Source organism: Dipodomys ordii, unplaced genomic scaffold, assembly GCF_000151885.1.
Source record: "Dipodomys ordii isolate 6190 unplaced genomic scaffold, Dord_2.0 Scaffold156, whole genome shotgun sequence".
Classification (NCBI taxonomy): Eukaryota; Metazoa; Chordata; class Mammalia; order Rodentia; family Heteromyidae; genus Dipodomys; species Dipodomys ordii.
The window spans coordinates 842,577-858,630 of NW_012267372.1; the positions used below are offsets into that span (position 1 = coordinate 842,577).

At 64.6% G+C, this 16,054-nt stretch overlaps 3 protein-coding genes across 8 annotated transcripts in view; all 3 read left to right on the forward strand.

The window, feature by feature from the left end:
- The window catches only part of Dmwd (dystrophia myotonica, WD repeat containing), a gene marked incomplete at its 5' end in the record, with an annotated part of 5,832 nt that extends 4,181 nt beyond the window's left edge, over positions 1–1,651 (forward strand). The window contains 3 exons of the mRNA XM_013032587.1: positions 6–355; positions 822–896; positions 1,166–1,651. Of these exons, the coding sequence (XP_012888041.1) occupies positions 6–355; positions 822–896; positions 1,166–1,213 (473 nt within the window). The remainder of the gene's footprint in view (positions 1–5; positions 356–821; positions 897–1,165) is intronic.
- A 1,158-nt stretch (positions 1,652–2,809) lies between these two features.
- Positions 2,810–10,667, forward strand: Dmpk (dystrophia myotonica-protein kinase). 6 transcript variants are annotated; one of them, XM_013032768.1, is made up of 15 exons: positions 2,810–3,078; positions 4,874–4,965; positions 5,183–5,266; positions 5,356–5,451; positions 5,698–5,846; positions 6,085–6,178; positions 6,287–6,493; positions 6,571–6,834; positions 7,279–7,364; positions 8,615–8,741; positions 9,148–9,311; positions 9,397–9,494; positions 9,644–9,690; positions 9,949–10,038; positions 10,330–10,667. In XM_013032768.1, exons 1-15 carry the CDS (start codon positions 2,919–2,921, stop codon positions 10,480–10,482), a joined length of 1,911 nt encoding a protein of 636 aa, XP_012888222.1. In that variant the 5' UTR covers positions 2,810–2,918; the 3' UTR covers positions 10,483–10,667. The 6 variants fall into 6 exon arrangements, with proteins under 6 accessions (XP_012888222.1, XP_012888221.1, XP_012888220.1 ...); XM_013032767.1 differs by having other exon boundaries at positions 9,953–10,038; XM_013032766.1 differs by having other exon boundaries at positions 8,615–8,738; positions 9,142–9,311; positions 9,953–10,038.
- Positions 10,668–12,036: 1,369 nt separating this feature from the next.
- Six5 (SIX homeobox 5) lies at positions 12,037–16,026 on the forward strand. Its single transcript, XM_013032773.1, has 3 exons — positions 12,037–12,858; positions 13,555–14,345; positions 14,913–16,026. The coding sequence occupies exons 1-3, from the start codon at positions 12,056–12,058 to the stop codon at positions 15,521–15,523; spliced, it is 2,205 nt and encodes a 734-aa protein (XP_012888227.1). The 5' UTR covers positions 12,037–12,055; the 3' UTR covers positions 15,524–16,026.
- Positions 16,027–16,054: the final 28 nt, after the last annotated feature.

Here is a 16,054-nt window from a genome sequence, read left to right on the forward strand (position 1 = left end):
GGCACCGTTCAGCATCGGCCGCTTCGCCACCCTCACGCTGCAGGAGCGGCGGGAGCGCGGCGGCGCCGACAAGGAGCACAAGCGCTACCACAGCCTGGGCAACATCAGCCGCGGTGGCTCGGGTGGCGGTGGCGGCGACAAGCCCAGTGGCCCGGCCCCCCGCAGCCGCCTGGATCCTGCCAAGGTGCTGGGCACTGCGCTCTGCCCTCGCATCCACGAGGTGCCGCTGCTCGAGCCACTGGTGTGCAAGAAGATCGCCCAGGAGCGGCTCACGGTCCTGCTGTTCCTGGAGGACTGCATCATCACCGCCTGCCAGGAGGGCCTCATCTGCACCTGGGCCCGGCCCGGCAGGGTGGTGAGTCCCCGCCCCTCGCGCACGCGCCCTGGCCTGTGGGGCTGGCCAGCCCCACTCAGCAGAGAGAGGGCAGGACAGCACCCCACCGGCCTCCCCGTGGGCTCTGTTCTCAACACTTGTCACTTTCTTTATGTGTGGGGGGGGAGAAATCGGGGTTCTTAGGCTACCAGGGATGAAGTGGAGCCTGGTGCCGTGGCTCTTGGACTGTGAGATCTGAATCCCCTGTGGAAAGTGAGGGTGGGAGGCTGCTGGGTCCAAGGCTATCCCTCAAGTCCTGTGCCTCAGCAGTCACCCCCTGACTGCTCACCTCTTAGGACAGGGCGCTTTTCAGGCGAGCCGCAGGGGCCCATGGAAGCCTTGGTTTGGGGAGCCCCGGGATCCTAGAACTCAGAACAGTCACAGAGCCTTGGAGGCAGGTGTGGTGGGGTTTGGGGAGAATGACTGAGACCTCCCTCTGTCTCCCTAGTTCACAGACCAGGAGGCCGAGGCCCAGGCAGGGGAAGGAAGTTGGCCCAGGTCACCCAGCGAGTCAGTGGTAGAGGTAGGACCGTCCCCAGGTTCTCTCCCATCCAGCATCTCAGGACTGCCCCCGCCAAGGCAGGAGGGGGCCCCAGTGCCCCATCTTCTCTCCACCCTCCCTGTCCCCGTCCTCTGCCCGCGACCTCCCGAGGACAGTGAGGGAGCCGCCGTGTGCTAGGGCACTAGCTGAGGGGCAGGGCCGGGCCCAGCGCAGCCTCCACGACTCTGGGCCCCCCCTGCGAAAGCCAGTGGGGCCTAACCCTGCCCATGTCTGCCTCTCATCCTCCCCAGGGGATCTCCTCCCAGTCAGGCAACTCCCCAAGTGGCACTGTGGTGTGAAGCTGTGGATGCCGGGGGTCCCCACCTGATACCCCCATTCTCCTAGCCGTGACCCTCCCCGCTGGCCTCACGGATCAACGTATTAACAAGACTAACCATGAGCGAAGGACTGCTCCAAGCCCCGGCCCTGCACACCCGTGGGGTCCCCCAGGCGGGCCCAGTGTGGGGAGAGTGGCCTCTGTAGCCTCTTCCTCGTCCCCACCCACTGCCAAGTGCAATGACCCCCCTGGTCTGAAATGTCAGTGTTGTCCCCAGCCCTGTCCCCAGCATGCGACAGGACCCTCGCGGGAGAGTCCTCGCCCACCGGAGCCCCAGCCCCACAGCAGAGGGCTGCCCCCTCCCCTTGCTGTTGTCTGTGCTTCTGAAGAGTGTTAAATCTGGGGGTCCCCCCTCCCCCGGGCCCTCCCTGTCCCCCAGGACTCTTATTTATACTAAAGTTCCCTGTTTGCACAGCGGCTCTGCTCCCTTTGGGGGGAGGAAGTGTTGGTGCTTTGGGCTGCTGGCCTAGGACCAAAGGAAGCCTTGGCCCAGCCGCCTCCCCCAGCATGGGGGCCTCCCCCAGCATGGGGCCAGGCTGAAAGGGAAAGGCGAGGCACAGGGCGCTGGGCACCAGTGGCAGAGAGCTGGGTCCTTTGAGAGATTCCCGTCCCCCAGTGAGGATCCGCCCCCAGGGGCAGCCAGGACCCCCCCCCCCCAGGGCCCTCAGCAGGCCTTGTTTAGAAAGTTGTGTGAAGTTCCCCAGCTGTCCCAAGTCTGTGATCCCAGGGGCCCCTCCAGGCGGCTCCCAGGGGAGCCCTGGAGTCCCTCCAAGCCACCTCTGTGACAGGTCTTTGTCTCTTGGTGCCCCAGCCTGGGCCTGTGGTGTCTTCCCCCTGCTTTCCCTTCCCCTCCCCTCCACCATCCCTGCAGTGTTCCTTTCTAATCCCAGTCTGGGCAGGAATGTGCTGCCCGGCCTGTGGCCAAGGAGCTATTTTAGGGTCTCCTTTTTGTTGGGGAGGGCCTGGCTCAAGCACCAGCCTGCGGCCCAAACTTTGGCCAGCAGGTCACCCCTGGCCCTGGTTCCTGAACATGACCCCCTCCCAATCCCCAGCCCAGACCGGATCCCAGCCCCCACCCCTCCCTTCCCACCTCCTGCCAAAGAAAAAGTGAGTGTAAAGTCAGGGGCCCTGGGTAAACGGAACTGCCCCAAAGTGGATGGGTGCTGAGTCACAGAGAAGCGGCCCTGGCCTCCATCCCCTGCCCAGGCGCAGCCCCTTCCCCCAGTGCCCGGCCGAGTGGGTGGTTGGGTAGTCCCTAGATCACCCTGCGGGCAGCGGAAAGGCTCTGATCTCACACCTATGGCTCCCAGCACTGCATCTTCCTTTTTTGGGGGGGCGGGGGGAACTGCTGGTGTGAGAGTTGAGATTCTCTGGGCTCTGGTACTAAAGAGTTCTGGGGAGCCCTGGAAGGAGGGAGTAGTTGGGGTGGGGGGACTGGCTTGTGAGGAGTTAAAGCTGAGAGGCAGGAGGGGGGCCGGACCAAGGGGTGGGGAGAAGAGGAGGAGGCCTCAGCCACTGAGAGAAGTGGCCAGAGAGGCCCCAGGAACAGCTAGGGACAGGCAGACATGTGGCCTGGGTTCCGGGACGTGGACGCGGGCTGCCAGGCCCTGTGACCGGAGGACCCCGAGCCCCGGCCGGGGAAGGGGCCATGGTGCAGCCTGGCCGACATGTCAGCCGAAGTGCGGCTGAAGCGGCTCCAACAGCTGGTGCTGGACCCCGGCTTCCTGGGGCTGGAGCCCCTGCTCGACCTTCTCCTGGGCGTCCACCAGGAGCTGGGCGCCTCAGAGCTGGCCCAGGACAAGTACGTGGTGGACTTCCTGCGGTGGGGTAAGTGTCCTTCCGCAGGGGCTGCCTGGGCAGGGGGCAGGGGCAGGACCCGGAAACAGGGAGGGAGGGCAGGATGGATGCCCACAGGTTTCTCTATGGGGGGGGGACCTGGGTGCTGGGGCAGAGTGGGAGCCTGTCATCAGTAGTGGGACAAGAAGGTCAACAGGAGAGGCCAAGGGGACCCATGACTCAGCCATGGCTGCCTAGGCAGGGCACAGCCTGCCCTTAATCTTCAGACTCTTTCCCCTGCCATGGGCTCGAAGCCCCCTACCCTAGCTTCCCAGGGTGTGCGGAAGCGGGAGGGGCAGCACGGGCAGCTGCCAGGGGCGTGGCTGGCAGGCAGGTGTTGGGCGCCAGCCTCTCCAGAACCCTGACAGGTGTCCAGGGAGGGCCGGTGAGTCACTGAGGCCCTGGGAGGGGGGAAGCAGCCCGGCACACAGGCGCCACCCAGCACCCTCTGTGCCCGCCACCGCTCGGGGTCTGGGTGTGTCCACTCTGCAGGGTCCTTGCCACTTCCCCTCCCCCAACACCAGCCGCTCCCTCCCAGTTCTCCAGCCCCAGCTGTCCTACAAAGCCCCTTGGCCCAGAGGTCTTTCCAGGCCTTTGGCACTGGCTGCCTCAAAGCCAGCCTCATGCCCGCCCTGCCCACACCCAGCCCCTGCCCACTCTAGTTTGTGACTCTGGCACCCTGGCGCTCTCTGCTTGTCCCTCATCGTCTGCCTCTTGGTTCTTGGCCTGTATGTCCCTGTCTGTCTTCATTGGGCACTGTGTCTGGTCCCCAACTTTCCCCGTTCCCTCTTGTCTCTTTTCTGATCCAGACCCAATCCTCTCCCATTTTAAAGATGGGAAAGTAGACGCCACAGGCCAGGCTCACTGGGCCTCAGTGACTCTCCTAGGCCCCCCCCCTTTTTGCAGATGGGCCTGGGCTGGCAGGGTAAACTGAGACCTGGGGTGGGAGCGTGGGTCTGCCTGTCCTGCCAGGAGCAGTCCTTTTGTGGCCTGGGCTGCATCCTGGGGCCCTCCCCTGCTAGGCCTTGGGGCGGGGGAGGGGGCCTGGGCTCCTGCTGCCTTAAAAGGGCTGGGTGTCTTGGCTCTCTCCTCCCTCCCCCATCCTTGGCCCTGAGTAGTTCTTCGTTGGCCTCTCAGTCTCCCTGAACCCCTCTCCCCTCCAGAACCCACTAGAACCCTCTTTTCCTGTTCATACCCATCCCTCCTCTATGCTGTCTCCCAGGTCCAGGCTTCTTCCACTCCGGGAGGCAAAGCCTCTCTCCCCTGCTCCCCCAGTGTCCAGCATCACCCCCAGCTAGCTGTAGGACCTCAGCCTTGAACTGTGATTGCCAGCTGCAAAACACCCTCCTGCCTCCCTCAGGAGACTGAGGCCACACCCTCCACAAACGCTCCGGGTGTGCATCCTTGGCGGTCCCCTGGGCTGGTCCTCTTCCCCTTCTCCCAGCCTGTGACACCATAGGACCACAGTGTGGTTCTGGGCCACAGCACAAAACACTGAGAGCTCTGCGGCTCTCACTGAGGGCTGGGGCTCAGGCCGTCTCCCTCTGTTCTTCAGCACCGTACGCTCTGCAGGCATTTGTTATCCTTGCCATCCAGCGTCCTCCCAGCCCAGAGTGGCCCTCAAAAGGGTTGCTCCTCCAGAGGGCGGGGTGCGATTCCCAAAACTTCACGTGCTGTGTACGTTGGCAGAGTCCCGGAGCCCAGGAAGTGTGTGGAGAAGCGGGGAGATAGGGGTGGGCTGTCCGCTGCCGGGTTCTCACTGGCCCTCCTCCCCGGCCACCCTCAGCGGAGCCCATTGCGGCGAGGCTTAAGGAGGTCCGGCTGCAGAGGGATGACTTTGAGATTCTGAAGGTGATCGGGCGCGGGGCGTTCAGCGAGGTGAGTCCCGGGGCGGCTGCAACCCGGACTTGACTTGGGGTGGGCGGGGCGTGGGAGCCAGGCCGAGCCATAGAAATTGATGAATGAGCGGGAACCTGGGATTGGGTGGGAACGGGGGCGGGGCTGAGGCCGGGGGCGGGGCCGGGTCCCAATGGGCGGCTGTTGTGGTTTCCCCTACGCCTGCCTCCGCTGTTGCCACCCTGCTTTGGCCTTTCAGGTAGCGGTGGTGAAGATGAGGCAGACGGGTCAGGTGTATGCCATGAAGATCATGAATAAATGGGACATGCTGAAGAGGGGCGAGGTGAGGGCCGGGGCCGGGCCGGCCTGGGGGGGCTGGGACGTGCGCCCCCTCCCGGCTCAGCCCCTCGGCTCTCCGGGTTGTCGGCGCAGGTGTCATGCTTCCGGGAAGAGCGGGATGTGTTGGTGAACGGGGACCGGCGCTGGATCACACAGCTGCACTTCGCCTTCCAGGACGAGAACTACCTGGTGAGGGTCGCCGCGACCTGGAAGGGCCGGTCTCCCAGGCCCCAGCTGACCTCCACCGTTCTTTTCCTGCTCTTGCCTGGCCGAGGTAGCTCTCGGGAAGGCCTCTGCCGCAGGAGAACCTGGGATCTCTCCTCTGGGGTCTTTTAGTTCCCGAATGTCGGGGATGGGGTGAGAGGGGAGTAACATTTTGGGAGAAGCGATCGTGGCGCCTGGGCAGGGCTGCTGACCCCAGGACCCCCCTCCCAGTACCTGGTCATGGAGTACTACGTGGGTGGGGACCTGCTAACGCTGCTGAGCAAGTTTGGGGAGCGGATCCCAGCCGAGATGGCGCGCTTCTACCTTGCGGAGATCGTCATGGCCATAGACTCGGTGCACCGGCTGGGCTATGTGCACAGGTGGGCGGCACGGACAGGCGCAGGCGAGCTGCGTGCGCTGCTGGGCGTGGCTGAGCGAAAGGGGCGTGGCCAGAGGGGGCGGGGACTACCTGGGAGGTTGGTTAGAGGGATCCTGTTGGCTGGGGCTCACTAGGCGTGCCTGGGGGAGATCTAGAGTAGCCGGACCCCTGGTGGGGGCGGGCTGAGCGGCTCTGCCCTTTGGGACCGGCCTCCTCTCCGCCCTCCTCTCTCCCCTCAGGGACATAAAACCCGACAACATCTTACTGGACCGATGTGGCCACATTCGACTGGCTGACTTCGGCTCCTGTCTCAAGCTGCGGGCGGATGGAACGGTGAGCAGTGAGGGGGTGGGCGCCCAGGAGGCAGCCCTGCCCCCCCCCCCCCGTGAGGACTCGGTGGAACCCGGGCAGGGGCTGAGCGTCTGGGTCCTGCGCATGCAGGTGAGGTCGCTGGTCGCCGTGGGCACTCCAGACTACCTGTCCCCCGAGATTCTGCAAGCCGTGGGAGGCGCGCCGGGGACTGGCAGCTATGGGCCTGAATGTGACTGGTGGGCACTGGGTGTGTTTGCCTATGAAATGTTCTATGGGCAGACGCCCTTCTATGCCGATTCCACGGCAGAGACCTATGGCAAGATCGTCCACTACAAGGTGAGCGCCTGTGTCCAAGAGTCCTCGGTGCCCTTGCACGGGATGGCCAGGCCCTCACCACCTCCTCCCTCGTGCAGGAGCACCTGTCTCTGCCACTGGCTGACACAGGCGTCCCCGAGGAGGCCCGAGACCTCATCCAGGGGCTGCTGTGCCCCGCTGAGGTCCGGCTAGGCCGGGGTGGAGCAGATGACTTCCGCAAGCATCCTTTCTTCTTTGGCCTGGATTGGGAGGGGCTTGGGGACAGCGTGCCGCCCTTCACACCGGACTTTGAGGGTGCCACAGACACGTGCAACTTCGACGTGGTGGAGGATGGGCTCACTGCCATGGTGAGCGGGGGAGGGGTACGTACCTACAGTCCCACCCACTCTGGGGGAGCCACTGTTCTCTTCTTAAAGCCGGCGCAATGACTTCTGGGCATCTTGGATCATTCTTATTCTAGTGAGCCTGTTGAGGCCCCACTGGAGACCTGGACTTAGCATCCTGGTCCCCTGTTAAGGAGGCCTCACTGTGACAAAGGCTGGTAGGGCAGAGTATAGCACTGAAGGCTTTCCTGGGGAGGGGGGTGTCTAAGTTGAGAGAGCCACTTCTCTCTCCCTTATGCTGTCCTGGTGCTCACCTGTCCCTGCCCTGCCACACCTACAGAAGAGAGAAATTACAGCCTAGCAGAGGCCATTTTAGATAAACCTTGTGTTGGGCTAGGCTTGGGAGGGACATGAGACATGATGGGAAGGAGTGAGGGCCCAGCCCAGACAAACACTGGTCACACCTGTGCCTCTCTTATGAAGGAGACGCTGTCAGACATGCAGGAAGGCATGCCACTGGGTGTCCACCTGCCTTTTGTGGGCTACTCCTACTCGTACATGGCCCTCAGGTAAGTGCACCCATAGGGCTGGAGGGAACAGAGGCTCTGGGAGGGCTACCAGGGTGCAGTTAGTTTGCAAGATCAGTCTTAGGACCCAGAAGGCTTAGGATCCCATCAGTAGACTCGGTGTAAAACACGAGAGCCTTGTCTGAGCCTTCCAGTCACTGTCTATTTATAGTGTCATGGCATTCTGAATCTTAGAAGATTTGAATTTTGTAATGAATTTGTGTGTGTGTATGTTGGTCCTGGAGCTTGAACTTGGGGACTTGGGTGCTGTCCTTGAGCTTTTTCTTTTTGTTCAAGGGTAGCACTCTGCCACTTTGAGCCACAACTCCACTTTCAGCTTTTTGAAGGGTCAGTGGAGATGAGAGTCTCACAGACTTTCCTGTCCAGGCTGGATTTGAATGGAGATCCTCACATCTTAGCCTCCTGATTAGCTAGGATTATGGTGTGAGCCACCTGTGCCCAGGCTGTAAGGAATTTTAACAGAACATAAACCTCATCCAGTCACTTGTGTAACAATAAAGCTTTTTAAGATCATCTGCCTTACAAATATGACCATGCTTCTCCAAGTAAATTAGAAAACAGGCATCAAGGTTGGAGGTGTGGTTCAAGGGTAGAGCATCTGCCTAGATGCCCAGGACACTTAGTTCAAGCCCCACTACCATCAAGAAAAAGAATGGGTTGAAGCAAAATAAGGACTCCTGGGTGCCTCCAGCAGCTGGCTCCTGGCTCACACAGGGCAAGTGCAGCTCTTGTCTTCCTGAGCTCGTGCTGGTGCCAGCAGCCAGGTACCTCCTCCCTTCAGGCCAGGTCATCTCAGAACCGGTCCTGAGACGTCTCCCAGGAGGGACTGATGGGTTGGCAGACCCCCAGTGAAGGCAGGTGGGAAGTGTGAGGGTGATTTGGTATCTAGAGGCTGCTCTCAAGAGTGGATCACATCTGGGGGGGGGGTCCTTAGAGCTGGGTGAGATCACTCTTGCTGGGTCTCCTGCCTATTCTGAGGCCCTAAAGAAAGAGGTTGTTGAGGAAATGGACATACCCGAGAACCAGGTGTCTGAAGGATCCGAAAAGGCAACCTCCCCCGCCACCCCTGGGCCTGGGGTAATGGGAGGGACAAGGCCTCCTTTCTCTATATAGAGCTGGACTTGGCAATTGTTTTCCTTAACTTGGTGAAGCATGGGAGCTTGCTTGGGGCACTGCTCCTGTGTCCAGGCTAGGGAGACCCCATTGGCAGCCACTCCTTCCCCTCTCCCAAGAGATAATGAGATCCCAGACTCCATACCCATGGAACTGGAGGAGGCCCAGCAGTTGCCTGAGCCACAGGTGCGAATGCCTAGCGAGGAGCCCACCCTGCCCCCTGCAGTGTCCCCACCCCAGGAACTGGTGAGTAGCAGATGGGAGCCGAGTGGTCAGGTTTCCCTGGGGATGCAAGTGGGCAGCACCAAGGCCCCCACCCCGGGCCCTGGCACAGGGCAGAGAGTCCCTGTGAGAAATCAGAAGAGGCCACTGTAGCACTGGTTTCTTAAAATCCACAGGACGTTTCCTCCAAGGCCGGCCAGGGGGAGGAGGGGAGGCTGCAGACAGCAAGAAACAAACCATGCACCTTCTGCAGGAGCAGGCCTGGTCCTGAGCACTTAGCCAGAGCTGGAGGAGTCTCGAGGGGGAAGGGCAGTGGTTGGGCTGAGTTTTAGGAATAGATCACGGGTTCCCATGAGCCCCAGGGCCGGAACCCAGAGGGGGTGCACAACTCCAGTGCTACAGCCTGAGCTCTGTCTCCCCCCACCCCCAGGCTGAAGCGGCCCTGTCTGTGGCTGCCCCTGCGGCTGTGGCCGAGTCCGAGAGCGAGGTGACACTGCGAGAGCTCCAGGAGGCCCTGGAGAAGGAGGTGCTCACGCGGCAGAGCCTGAGCCGCGAGCTGGAGGCCATCCGAACGGCCAACCAGAACTTTGCCAGGTTGGGTCAGGGCCCGGGCCCCGGCGCCTGCTGGCAGCCCCCAGCGGGTCACCCGCGGGCCTCACCCTCCCGATCTTTTCCCCAGTCAATTGCAGGAAGCCGAGGCTCAGAACCGGGAGCTGGAGGCGCGCGTGCGGCAACTGCAGGAGCGGATGGAGCTGCTACAGGCCCAGGGAGCCACAGGCGAGTCCCGCCTTCCCCGAGGGCTTGGGGCGGAGGAGGGGGCGCAGGCTGAGTGTGGGCCCCCGGGGGAGAGGGCCCAGGCTGGGGCACACCGCGCCACCGCCCTGCCCGCCCTCCACGCGCCATACGCCTCTCTCTTCTCCTTCCAGCTGTCACGGGGGTCCCCAGTCCCCGGGCCACGGATCCACCTTCCCATGTAAGACCCCTGCCTTCCCTTGCCTGCTCCTCCCTTCCCTCTCCCCATCCTACTTCTTTAAGATTCCAGAAGGCAGACGTCTTTCACGGTGCACCACCACGTTTGCCAGTTCTGCCCTGGTGCAGACCTCGCACTAAATCCCTCTCAGCGATCCCCCGAGATTCCCTCCCCGCCCTCCCCCCCTTCTCTGCCTCTTGTCCACCGCTGCGGGCGGCCGGGCTGGGCTCCGATCGGGTCACCTGTCCCTTCTCTCTCCAGCTAGATGGCCCCCCGGCCGTGGCTCTGGGCCAGTGCCCGCTGGTGGGGCCGGGCCCCCTGCACCGCCGCCACCTGCTGTTCCCTGCCCGGGTACGTCCCACGCCCCCCCCTCCCTGCGCGCAGCCCACCCCGCGCCACCGCCGCTTAGCTGTGCTTCAATTCTGGCTCCGCCCACCACAGGGAGGGAGGAGGCTGGGGCAGCCAATCAGAACGGGGCTCTAGGTCGCAGCCAATGACGAGCTCCGGTAGGATCGCGAGCAGACCAAACGGAGCTGCTCGCGGTGGGAGGCGGGGCAGGTCCAGAGCAGAGCCATCTAAGGGGCCCGGGCCTGGCGAGTGCTCATCCCGCCCTTCTCCCCTCCCCTCCCCTCCCCCCCGCAGGTCCCTAGGCCTGGCCTACCGGAGGCGCGTGGCCTGCTCCTGCTCGCCGCTGCTGTGGCTTGTGCCGCCGCCCTGGGCCGCACTGGGTTGGTGGCCCGCACCAGCCTTCTCGCCCCCATCTGGCTTCCCCCGGGAGCCTCCTTCGCCCCCTGAGCCCTAGAGCCCCAGACAAGCCCCCCCGCCCCACATTTGGGCCAATGCACAGCCCTGAAGCGTCCACACAGCAGCCCGTCTGGGTCTTGGCCCAGCTCCGATCCTGTGATCCGTGCCCGCCCCCTGGCGGCCGGGGAGGGAGGAGCCGTGGCTGTGGGAGGAGCACCGGGCTCTGGGGCGGGGTTATGGCCTCAGCCGCTGCGGGGGGCGGGGGCGTCGCCCACTTCTTCGCTGATCCCTGACGTGGATGCGGCCCTACGAAGGCAGCAGGCCAGGGTTCGGCCATCCGATTTTCACCCTCCCCGCACCCACCCGCCAGCGGCTGGCAAAACTGGCGTTACGAATCCTTGTTCCCTGGGGCAAACGTTCGGCACGACCTCTGCCGGCTCTGCAGGGAGCCTTTGCTTTGACTAGCCCAGCTTTTTCGAGGATTCCGGCGTTCCTCCCCCCTCCCCTTCCTTCTCACGTGCGCTGCTCTGGGAGCCGCAGTTGGCTCCGCCCGCCTCGGTGGTTGGGGTATCTATTGACCTTGTCCTCCGACTGGCTGACAGGCTCCAGGACCCCAGCACCAAATCCACGTTTTGGAGGCACTGAGACTCGACATTCCTCGGTATTTATTATCTGTCCCCCACCTAGAACCCCACCCCCTGCCCGGCGAATAAAAGACCCCTCTTCTCTGCCCGAAGCTCGGGATTCTTTTGAGTTCGCTCTGAAAACGTGGGGGGGGGGGAGGAAGCTGCCCAGTGGGCCAATCAGGAGGCGAGTGAGTGCGGCCAATGGCTTGGCGAGAAGCTAGCTGGGCGGAAAGCGGTCGAATCAGACTGGGGGGGAGGGACGGTGAGGGGCGGGGCTTTGGAATCCAGCCAATAGGGGAGGGGGAGCGAGTCAGCAGGAGGCACCGCCCCCACCCAGCTGTAGCCCAGCTGTGCGGGCCCAGCCTGGAAAAAGGGGGCTGGGCCAGCAGCCCGCGCGGCCGTCCCCTGCCTTCCACTGCGCCTGTGCGGGCCACGCGCATCCGCTCCCGGGACAGAGACCCAAGAAAAGTTGCTGCAAACTTTCTGGCTCATTTCCCCGCTCCTCCTCCCTGCTAGGCCCGCCCCCCTGCGGAGCCGGGAATTCCGAGGGGCGGAGCGCGCGCCGAGATGCGGAGTGGGGGGGCCTGCCGTGGACCCCGGAGGCGGAGGCCTGCAAGAGCTGTTTCGGGGCAGAGGCGGCTTCGCGCCCTTGGCCCTCCTGGGCGGCCCGTTACCTTCTCCGTTGTCCCGATGGGGAAACTGAGGCTCTGAGCCCGAAGCACACGCGGGAAGCGGGGGGTGGCTGGAGGGGGAGGCAAAAAGCGCGGCCAGAGCGGAGGGAAAACAAAGGGAGAATCCCGGACAGACGGGGCGGGGGACGGACACTCAACAGGGACCGAGACCCTAGTGGAGAGTTGGGTCTGGCACGGGGTGGGGGGCAGCGAAACGATCTGGAAGGGCGTGGGGGGGGGCGGAGGAGGGGGACAGGCGGGGGAGGGGTCTGGGGAAAGCCCGAGGGAGGCGGAGAAGGAGGGAGGAACTTCCCAAAGTTGCAAAACATGGCTACCTTGCCTGCCGAGCCGAGTGCGGGGCCGGCGGCTGCAGCCGAGGAGGAGGAGGACGAGGACGAGGACGAGGCGCGCCAGCTCCTGCAGACTTTGCAAGCGGCCGAGGGTGAGGCGGCGGCGGCGGCAGCAGCCGGGGCCGGGGCGGGCGAAGCGACGGCGGGAACGGAGAACTCGGGGTCCCCAGGTATCCCCGGATCGTCCCCGCAGGAGGCCGCCGCCGCCGCTGAGCCGTCCACGGGCCTCCGCTTCTCGCCCGAGCAGGTGGCGTGCGTGTGCGAGGCGCTGCTCCAGGCGGGCCACGCCGGCCGCCTGAGCCGCTTCCTGGGCGCTCTGCCCCCGGCCGAGCGCCTACGTGGCAGCGATCCGGTGGTGCGCGCGCGGGCCCTGGTGGCTTTCCAGCGGGGCGAGTACGCCGAGCTCTACCGGCTGCTCGAGAGCCGCCCGTTCCCCGCCGCGCACCACGCCTTCCTGCAGGACCTCTACCTGCGCGCGCGCTACCACGAGGCCGAGCGCGCCCGCGGCCGGGCGCTGGGCGCCGTGGACAAGTACCGGCTGCGGAAGAAGTTCCCGCTGCCCAAGACCATCTGGGACGGCGAGGAGACGGTGTACTGCTTCAAGGAGCGCTCGCGCGCCGCGCTCAAGGCCTGCTACCGCGGCAACCGCTACCCCACGCCCGACGAGAAGCGCCGCCTGGCCGCGCTCACCGGCCTCTCGCTCACGCAGGTCAGCAACTGGTTCAAGAACCGGCGGCAGCGCGATCGCACCGGGGCGGCCGGCGGCGCGCCCTGCAAAAGGTGAGCGGGGAGAGTCTCCCCCCCCCCGAGGGGGTCCCCTCCCCCCCGCCGCGGCCTCCCCCCCCCCAGAACCCCATCCATGGGGGGGGCTGAGGGGCGTCGGTCCTTCCCTCCGTGGGTAGAGGCTGGGTGGTTTTTTCTTAGTGGTGAAGGGGAGCCCCCATGTTCCCTGTCCGGTACTCTCTCCCACGCCCCCCCCTCCTGCGCCCCTGCGGGTGCGGGTACCAACAGCGTGGTCGGTCGCCTGCCTTTGTTGTGAAACGTGAACCTTCCCCGGCTCCGGTTTCCCTGTAACCCAAGCCCTTCCCCTCCCACCCCGAGGCCCGGCCTCTCGCTCCCCTGCCCTGACGTCGCCCCCTTGGGGAGGAAAAGGACGCGAGGACCGAGCTGGCCAGCAACCTCTTGGCTCTCCCGGGGTCCCCAGGGGAACCGGGGGACTTGGGGCAGAGCCTGGGTGGCGCGGCCAGAGGCCAAAGCAACCTCAGGAGAGAAAGCAAGGCAGAGCCTCTCCTTCGCTGCCCTTTGCCCCAGCTCCAGCCTCCCCGCCCCGGTGTCCACCATCCGCCGGACTTGCAAAGGCCCTGGGGTCCCCGGCCTGATATGGAAGCTTGGGGTAGTGGACAGTCTCTGTGCCCCCCTCCCGCACCCCCCCTCCCCTCCTCCAGGACCACCAGTCACGAGCCTTTCTCCCCACAGCGAGTCTGATGGGAACCCCACCACCGAGGACGAATCCAGCCGCAGTCCTGAGAACCCGGACAGGGGCGTGGCCCCCGCAGCCGCCGAGGCCCCCACCCAGAACTCCATCTTCCTGACTGGGGCCAGCCCCCCCACTGCCGGCGCCCCCTCCTCCATCTTGGTGAACGGGGGCTTCCTGGCGGCCGCGGCGGGCAGCTCTCCGGCCGTGCTCCTCAACGGCAGCCCGGTCATCATCAACAGCCTGGCCCTGGGTGAAGCCTCAGGCCTGGGCCCCCTGCTGCTCACCCCTCCCCCGCAGCCCAGTGCCCAGGGTGCCAGCCAGCCCAAGGCTGCCCTGGTCTTGGACCCTCAGACTGGAGAGGTTCGGCTGGAGGAACCCCAACCTGAAGCCCCCGAGACCAAAGGGGCTCAGGCGGCTGCTTCGGGACCAGCCGGAGAGGAGGCCCCGGGGTCCCTGCCCCAAGTGGTGCCCGGACCCCTCCCGGCTGCCACTTTCCCTCTGCCCCCAGGGCCGGTGCCCACCGTGGCTGCCCCCCAGGTAGTGCCACTCTCCCCATCCCCCGGCTACCCTGCAAGCCTGGGCCCCACCTCTCAGCTGCTAAACCTGCCCCAGGTGGTGCCCACCTCCCAGGTGGTGACCCTGCCCCAGGCCGTGGGTCCGCTGCAGCTGCTGGCAGCCGGGCCTGGCAGCCCCGTGAAGGTGGCAGCCACAGCCGGCCCTGCCAACGTGCACCTCCTCAACTCCGGGGTGGGCGTCCCCACCCTGCAGCTTCCCACTGCCACGGCCCCAGGTACCTCCTGCTGCCCTTGGTGGGGGGGATTGGGGGAGGGAGTGGCTCACCCCCTCCTTCTCCCTGGGACCCCAAGGCTCTAGCCAGACTCTTCTCCCCTGCACCTCCAGGGGATTTTTTTTTGGGGGGGATCTGTAGTGGGCCTTGAACTCAGCCTCTGGGCACTGTTCCTGAGCCACAGCTCCACTTCCACTGGAGATAAGAGTCACCTGGGGGCTGGGAAGGTGGCTCAGTGGTAGAGTGTTTGCCTTGCATGCATGAGGCCCTGGGTTCGATTCCTTAGCATCACATAAACAGAAAAAGCCAGAAGTGGCGCTGTGGCTCCAGTGGTAGAGCACTAGCCTTGAGCTGAAGAGCTGAGGGACAGCGCCCAGGCCCAGAGTTCAAGCCCCATGACTGACAAAAAAAAAAGTCTCCTGGCTTTGCACGCCCAGGTTGGCTTTCAGCTGCAGTCCTCAGATCTCAGCTTCCTGAGTGGCTGGGACTACAGGCATGAGCCACCGGCACTGGGCTTCCAGGGGCTTTATTGTTCCGACTCTAACCAGCTCCTCTCCTCTTCCCCCCCAGGCAACTTCCTGCTGGCCAACCCTGTGTCCGGCAGCCCCATCGTCACCGGGGTGGCCGTGCAGCAGGGCAAGATCATCCTCACTGCCACCTTCCCCACCAGCATGCTGGTCTCCCAGGTCCTGCCCCTGAAGCCAGAGTCTGCCATCTCCGTCCCCGAGGGAGCCCTCCCGGTGGCCCCCAGCCCAGCCCTCCCAGAGCCCCATGCACTGGGCACACTATCCCTGCAGGCCCCGCCGCCGCCGGGCACGGCCACCCCCGCCACCGCCACCACCACTGCCGGCCTGCCCTTCTCCCCAGACTCGGCCAGCCTTCTGCCTGGCTTCCCTGCACCCCCGCCGGAAGGGCTGATGCTGTCGCCCGCTGCCGTGCCCACCGTGCCTACCGTGCCTGTGTGGCCGGCAGGGCTGGAGCTGAGCACGGGCGCCGAGGGGCTGCTGGACGCGGACAAGGGGCTGGGCACGGGTGCCCACCCTGTGCTCCGGATGGCCGAGCCCGGCGCGCTGCTCCTGGGGGCCTCGGCAGGGGCTGAGGTGGAGGAGGGGATGGAGGCCGAGGCCAAGGTGCTGACCCAGCTGCAGTCTGTGCCTGTGGAGGAGCCGCTGGAGCTGTGACCTGCTGGCCACCGTGGCTGCTCCTGACAATGGTGCTCAAGACACGGGGACCCCCCCCAGAGACGCCCTGTCTCCAAGCATGGAGGTGCAGGGTGGTGGGAACCCATTATGCTGGCCCCAGCTATATGGGGGAGCCTCCTGAATTGAGGCTCTGCCTCCCCCCCCTCTACCTGGAACCAGCTGGGAATGAAAGACCCTGCCTGAGGCTGCCTCTCCAGGCCTCGGAGCCCGGGCCTCCCGGACTCCATTAATAATTCCACCGATTGCCGGCATTCTCAGAACTGCGTGGAACCTGCACACGGAAGACAGCTCCCGGCGGGAGAAAAGCTAGTCTGTGAGGTGGAAGGGGGGTTCACCCCACCCCTGCACCTGAACTCAAATCTACATCCTCACCTCTAGCCCCAGACCAAAGATTTACTCTCATCCCGGGGCACCCCTGACCGTGTCTAGTTTGTATCCTAAAATCTTTATTTTTCTAGGTCCGTGTTATGCTTCCATCTCAATTAAAATAGTTAACAGACAATAGGACTG